Below are 7449 nucleotides of genomic sequence, written 5' to 3'. Positions count from 1 at the left end.
AATGACATTTAGATGAAAAGCTAATACTGGTTTGTACACTGCCGACTCTGCAAGGCACAGTCTTATAATTGGATGAAAACACTCTCACTGGCCTTAAAAGACAACAATTTTTCCAGTACTAGAATCTGTAAAATTAAAACTCTCACAGTCTATAAGTGCTGCACACTTGAAGCCTCTGTTTTTGCATAGGTTATAGTAGAAATAGTGCATGTCAGAATCTCAGCAATTGCGCTGAGCCAAAGGTCTGTTACAAAACTGCAGTCAGATAAAACATAACGCAGTAGTGCATGGGAATCAGGCTGAATCGCGGCCCAAACCTCTGACTGGCCAGCTGAGGCGAGCAATGAGTCAGCCAAGGGAGCACAGGTGAAGGTATTTCACCTGTGCTACCGGAAGGGGTGGATCCTGGCTCCACCTCTCCTAGATCCCATTTAAGTGCTGACTGCCACTGAGGAAGGATCTCTTCTGGAGATCACTCCTTGGGGAGGATGTTGTGAGCCTACAACATCGGTAAGCATTTTCTACTTATTGTCTTGTTGTGATAATCCTACTTAGCCTAAAACTCTGTACGCCGATTGATTTTACACCCCGGTACACTTACTGACTGTACATATAGTCACCAGCTCAGCACATGTGATGGCTATGCAAGATAGTATTAGCACTGATGCCTTTAACTAGATGAGAAAAGCCTTTTAGATGGCAGTATTTCCTGATAATGAGGAAGGAAAAAAAAAAAGGGTAGGAATGTGAGAGGAAGTCATTCAGCTTGCACAATATCCAAATAGTTTTAAAACACCCAGAAAGCTTGGAGAAGTAACTTAGGGAAAAATACTTTTGTGAACCCCATTTCACATTTTCAACCTGTTTAACAGTAATAAAAACTTTGCTGGAAGAAAAACCAAATCTAATCTTCTAGGGGGAAAGGCAAGCAGCATTTATAGATATCTCTACAACTGCAACCCTAAGAATTAAAGCATCCCCTCTTGAAAATTTCCAATCCAGTGGCCTTGTCTTTAGAGTACAATAAACACCTTTTCTAAAGGTGAAGGTCTTGAACTACAGTGAATCTGCATTTTTGTTGCTAATACGCTGAAGGAGAAGAAGAATACGCAGTTAAGCGGACTAGCATAAAAACAAAAGTAGAAACTGTAAAGCATTCTTCTTTATAGCATGTGACCATACAATCTGCATCGTATTGTCATATCTCTTCTCCTGCTGCCATGGGATGCTTTCAAATGGTCTTCAAAATCAGAACAGGTCCAGTAAGGGTGAGATGCTCACAGGTACATGATAGAAGTGGCAGGTGTATGTAGAGCCATCTGGTACTTGAAGCCCTGCCAGATGTTATGCAGAAGGTAACTTGCACACATGGCACATACACGTAGTTTCCATCTCACCATCTTGGCAGCAGCACTGTGCAACTGTTCTGCTGTTGTCTCACAAAGCACTTTTTTTGCTGCAGTCTGAAGGATCTTGCAATATCATATTCCTGTTTGTGCTAGCTCCGTTTCTCTTACTGTGACTCTGCTTTCACTAAGGGCACCTTTATGTGTATATGCTCAGCCATATACCAGCTTGTTTTTTGTCATCTGAACAAGGCTGTTTGCTTTAGTGATTTGCATTCTAGAAAACCCTAGACCTTCTGATTTCAAGATACTGAAGAATAGAATTTCCTAGGTTTTTTTCTTATTCTTTTATTCCCTTTAGTATTTTTACATTCTTTGACTTTTTCTACAAGTACAGAATTTTTAATAATTTTAACAGGGGCCTGGCAGGTGTACAAGCAACAGGATAGCAGCCAAAATAGCTTTCTAGTACATTTTGTTGTAGCCTGCAGGTGTTCTGTCTTCATTGGTTGCTATGTGAGCTTTTCAGACAACTTGCTAGAATGAATAGCTGCCACCTCAAATATTTCACAGTATTTTTTCTTCTCAAAAATACAATTCTTCCTGCATCTGTTGATCTTCCTGTCCCATTGTTTCGCTCAACAGCATTAATCTCCATCTTGCAATTAGTGAGCTTAGAAAAAATAAATCTATTTTCCAAACATCTGCAAAAATCATCATTGTAAAATGAGACCTGCAGCAGCTGTCTTATTTCATGCAAAGATGCATGTGCACACATTGACACATGCATATACATGTGTAAAAACTGCCTATTTGGCAAAGCAGCAGGATGGTAACCAGTAAGAGCAGTTTCATCCAGTAATAACAAAAAGGTGAAAAACAGAGCCTCCAAGATCAAACAGCTCATGCTTTATCACAGGGGTTCAGGGTTATTATTTTAGTATGCTTTAGCAGTTCAGAGCTGTTCATGCAAACTTATTTCTGACACAGATCAACACAGCAACTAAATTCGTGTGAAGTACGTATTCTATTTCTGAAATTAAATACATTCATTTTTTCAAAGTGAACTTTAAAATTACTTCAGAAGGGAAGATATTTGATTAAATAGCATCTGTGTATTTACCTGTGTCATACAGAGGAAGGCTTACCCCCCTACCTATGAAGAAGTACTCACACCAATTCCCTCCATAGACCTTGAAACTGCAGTGTCCCATCCAGGCTGTACAACAGAACTGAAACAAAACCAGCAGCAGTTCCATAACATGCTGTGTGATTAGTATGACCTCTTGTGTTAAACATGGGAATACTCATTTGTTTGGTCACATAATGAATCTATCAAGCCAGCAGATGAAATATCTACAAGCAAGTAATAGCAGTGTCCTTGCCAATTATACTAATAATCAGGATATCAGCAAGATGTTAAAACTGGGATTTGTAACTGATGTATGTGAATTAGATAAATAAGTGCAAACGTTTCCCTGTAGAGAACATAACCACCATGTATTTTAGTCCATTGAGACTTTTAAAAGATAATTCTTTCCTTTACAATTCTAACAAAATTGTGCATGATCAGAGTAGGTGAAATTACATGACACTGATTTGCTGACTTCTAAATACAACATGCAGATTTACAGATTTTCTAAGAACTCTGTTGTGGTAAATTGGGTTCTGAGTATTTTATCTTCTGTTGATAGAAATATGTAAAATTGAATACCATTAAGAAAATGTTGAAGGCATGACATGAACGGAGCAGGAAAGATGAAACCAATCCTCATTAAAATCTTTAGCTAGTCTACAGAACGTTCTGACAGCAAGTCACTTACACGGTGACACGAGCATAGGTTCCCCAAGACTTTCATGCTTCAGATTCTATGTGATTTGTATATCTTTGGAAACAGACAAAATAGGATCACTGAGATATAACTGAATCTGCTTTTTTTTTCTTTTTCCCTCTGACTTCCAAAGAGAGCATCCAAATAGAGTTTGATATAAAGCACAGAGTGAGATAGCTGGAAAGTCCCTCATCATTCATGCAAGAATGTTGGTGGATTTTCCTTAAGACTTCATTGTTGAAGAAATGTGGTATACGACATCATATACCAGGCACTTCTATTATGGGTGCTTCTTCCAAAATAATCTTCGCTGTACCCAGGGATTTAGAAGTTTTTGTTCACTGTCGCCTATCGCGGTTTTAGAACCACGATATGCCAAAACAAAGCTGAAGCCTGAAAGGAAACTGAACGCGGTACGATGTCCAGCAATTACACAGCTGGACAGCGTTAGTAAATTCGGCCCCGGCTGCCACAGGTCGGAAAAGCGCCGCGCACGGCCCAATTCCCGCGGCCCGGCAGCCGCAGCACGCGGGGTGGTGGGGGGCACGTGAGGGGGGCGCCCTGCTTTGCTGGACAGCTCCGGGGAGCGGCGCTGCGCCCGCGTTCCGCACACGGCGCAGACGTGAGCGCCGCCGGGCGGAGGGAGCGCCGGTACCGCGGCGGCGCTCCCCGCGCGGGCCCCTTCCGAGCCGGGAGCTCCCGGGCTTCCTCGGCGCGGGGCTCCCCGGCAGGGGTAGGGGGGCGGGGGCAGCCCTCACCTACGGGCGGCGGGATCCCGGCAGGGGCGGGGCCGAGCGGTCCCAGCGCCGCCTCCGCCGCCTCACGCCACGGCCGGTCCCCCCCCCCGCAGGTGACGCCATGCCTGTTGTTTTGGTCCGCCCAGCCAATCGGACGCGGCGGCTGGATTCTACGGGAGCCGGGATGGGCCCGTCGTGGCGGCAGCGGGACTCTCCCTTACCGACCATAACGCATTGCGCAAGGTGCAGCACCGTCCGGTACTCCTGCGGCTTTAACGACCAGGGCATGGAAGCGCCGCGGCACTTCGCGCCGGGTTTCGGCCCGGAGCAGCAGCAGCAGCAGCAGCGCCCGCCGGCGCCGCTGCACTGCCGGCAGAAGCTGGACAAGGCGAGCCTCCTCCTCCAACAGCAGCAGCAGCAGAGCCCGTGCCTCCAGTGCAACAACTGCGCCTACTACGGAGCTGCGGCGGCGACCGCCGGGGATAACCTGCCGCTGCTGCTCCGCGCCTCCTCGCCGCTGTCGGGCACCTTCCGCACCCGCTCCTCGCCGCTCTCGTCTGTTGCCTCCTCCCGGCAGGGCAGCCAGCTGAATGTCAGCGAGCTGCCCTCCAGTCATGCTGGCGCAGCGAGGCAGCCTTCCCAGCACGCTCCACACCACCAGTGCCACAGCCTGCAGCAGGCGGCGAGCCCCGGCAGCAGCGGCAGCAGCGGCAGCGCCCACCACCACCAGCAACAGCAGCAGCAGCCCCAGCAGCGCCGGGAGAGCAATCCCTTCACCGAAATAGCTATGAGCAGCTGCCGGTACAACGGCGGCGTCATGCGGCCACTCAGCAACCTGAGCTCGTCCCGCAGGAACCTGCACGAGATGGACGCTGAGTCCCAGCTGCTGCAGCCGCCGCTCTCCAGCCCCAACGCCGCCGGCCCGGAGGTCGTGGTCTCCAAGCCCGAGCACAACAACTCCAACAACCTGGCGATCTACGGCCCCGCCGGCCCCGGCCCCGGCCCGGGCGGCCCCAACAACGGCGGGAGCAAACCCGCCAAGAAGAAGAATCAGAACATCGGCTACAAGCTTGGGCACCGCCGGGCTCTGTTCGAGAAACGCAAGCGCCTCAGCGACTACGCGCTGATCTTCGGCATGTTCGGCATCGTGGTCATGGTCATCGAGACCGAGCTGTCCTGGGGCGCCTACACCAAGGTACTCGGCCCGGCTACGGGTCGCTCGCTCTCCTCGGTCACGCTGCTCCGCAGCCCGGCCCGGCCCCCCGGTCCGCTGCCGCCCCGAGGCGAGGCGAGACCGGCCCGGCCATCGGGGCACTGCGGGTTGGCAGCGGCCTCGCGCGGGGCTCGCTGAGGGACGGTGGTATTTTTGTGTTGCAGGAATCGCTGTATTCCCTCGCTCTGAAATGCCTTATCAGCCTCTCCACGATCATCTTGCTCGGACTCATCATCGTGTACCACGCACGGGAGATCCAGGTAATGCTTCCTTTGGCGGTTTTTCAGAAGGTGGTAAGTAGCCTCGGGAAGCACGAATTATCGGTAGGCACTAACAGGAATTCAGTGGAGAGCAAGGTGACAGGCAGCATGGTCACATAGGTGCCGGGGAGCTTTGCCTCTCTGGAAGCGGCAGCAGCAGTGATGCTGTAGGACCGCTCAGCCCTAGGTGTAATGCACTTTGTGTGTGACATGCCTGCTGTCTTCTGTAGTAGATGTACAGCAACACTCTTAGTTTTCCAGTGAATAAACTTCATGCCATGCATTTTCCCTCGGTGGCAAGGTTAATTATCGGAGATGTGAGTTATGTAATTTTTGCTATGCTGTCTCAGAAACAACATACTTTAAGAGTATATTTAAAAAGAGGAGGAAGACTCATGTCTGACCTGCTTTATTTAATGCCCTGGGATGGGATGGAGGAGAGCTGTCAGGAAAAGCTGGGCAAAAGACAGGGAAACATACCAGCCGAAGTGTATATTAAGTCTAACAAATACTGCCATAGCTTCTGTCTCAGAGACTTATTTATAATATCAGTTGTAAATTTTTTTGACCCAGAAGTTAAAACTTGCTAATTCAGCTAAACCAAAACATAAAAAAGATCTATTTAAAACTTCTGAAGTGAAAAATGCTGTACTCATTGGTGCTTTTGATTTTTCTAATTAGAACTACCTTCAGCTACAGGCTGAAATGACAGTCTTCAAGGGCAAAGGTGTTTTTCAGCAGTAGCAATCAATGAAAAGGAAATTTGACAGTTGAAAGTCCTGGTGAAGTGGGAAGATTAGGGGTAGACTTGACTGCAGCAACCATGAAGTAATAGAGCTCAGGATCTTGCATGGAAGAAACAGAACAATGAGTGTGATTGCAACCCTTGACTTCAGGAGTACCAACTTTGACCTCTTCGATGAGCTGCTTGGAGGTATCCACTTGGTTAGAGCACTGAAAGCTAAGGGAGTCTAGGAGAGTAGGTTAGCGTTCAGGCACCACTTCCTCCATGCTCCAGATTGGTGCATTCGTAAGAATAAGAAAAAGAAATCAGGCAAAGGTGGCAGGAGACCTCCAAAGATGAGTAAGGAGCTAATGGAAAAAGCTCAAATAGGAAATCAAATTTTATGAAATGTGAGAAAAAGAGTCTGGCCACTTGGGAAGAGTATAGAAATGTTTTCAGGGATCTCACAGGGATGCAGTGAGAAATTAAATCTGACAAAGGAGGTTAACAATAAGAAGGGCTTACCTAAGTAGATCAATAACAAAAGGAAGAGTAGGGAAAATGTGGACCCGTTAGTAAATGAGGTGGGTGCCCTGGTAACCGGAGACACTGAGAAGGTGGAGTTACTGAACACCTTCTTTGTTTTAATCTTCAGTGATAAGAGTGGCCCTCGGGAGTTTGAAACCTTGCAGGTAAGAGAGAGAATCTGAAAAAAGGAAGATCTTCCCTTAATCGGGGAAGATTTGGTCAGATCACCTAGGCAAACTCTATACACAGAAGAAAAATCCATGTACCTCAGTGGAATGCACTCAGAAGTATTTAGGGAGTTGACTGAAGTTATTGCTGAACAACTCTCTGTCATCTGGGCAAGGTCACTGAGAATAGAAAAGGTACCTAAAGTCTGGGGATAAGCCAGTTTCACTGGCAAGAACGAGGTCCCAAGAAGTGACAGGCCAGACAGGTTCACCTCTGTCCTTGGGAAGGTGGTTGAGCTATTTATTGTGGATATCGTCTCCAACTAAGTGAAAGAAGAGAAGGTTATCAACAAATCAGCATGGGTTCATCAAGGGGAAATAATGTTTGACTTATTAAATAGACTTCTGTGATGGCTGGCTGGGTAGATGAGAAGAGAGCAGTGAATGTTATATATCTTGACTTCTGCTAATGTTTTTGATACAGTCTCTGATAACATCTTCATAGGTAAACTTAGGAAGTGTGGGATAGGTGAGTGATCAGTGAGGTGGTCTGAGAACTGGCTGTCTGTCAGAGCTCAGAGGGTTGTGATCAGTGGCTCAAAGTCTAGGTGAAGGCCTGTAGCTAGTGGTGTTCCCCAGCAG

At 47.5% G+C, this 7449-nt stretch overlaps 1 protein-coding gene across 2 annotated transcripts in view; it reads left to right on the top strand.

Annotated features, from left to right (window-relative positions):
* Window positions 1-478: 478 nt before the first annotated feature.
* The window catches only part of KCNN2 (potassium calcium-activated channel subfamily N member 2), a 71902-nt gene continuing 64931 nt past the window's right edge, over window positions 479-7449 (top strand). For both annotated transcript variants that reach the window (XM_048932089.1, XM_048932088.1), the window contains exons 1-3: window positions 479-510; window positions 4029-5110; window positions 5293-5388. In XM_048932089.1, the coding sequence (XP_048788046.1) occupies window positions 4037-5110; window positions 5293-5388 (1170 nt within the window). In that variant the 5' untranslated portion in view covers window positions 479-510; window positions 4029-4036. The remainder of the gene's footprint in view (window positions 511-4028; window positions 5111-5292; window positions 5389-7449) is intronic.

The sequence above is a fragment of the Lagopus muta genome, chromosome Z, assembly GCF_023343835.1.
Source record: "Lagopus muta isolate bLagMut1 chromosome Z, bLagMut1 primary, whole genome shotgun sequence".
NCBI classification, from domain to species: domain Eukaryota; kingdom Metazoa; phylum Chordata; class Aves; order Galliformes; family Phasianidae; genus Lagopus; species Lagopus muta.
This window is presented reverse-complemented; position numbering and strand designations above follow the sequence as displayed.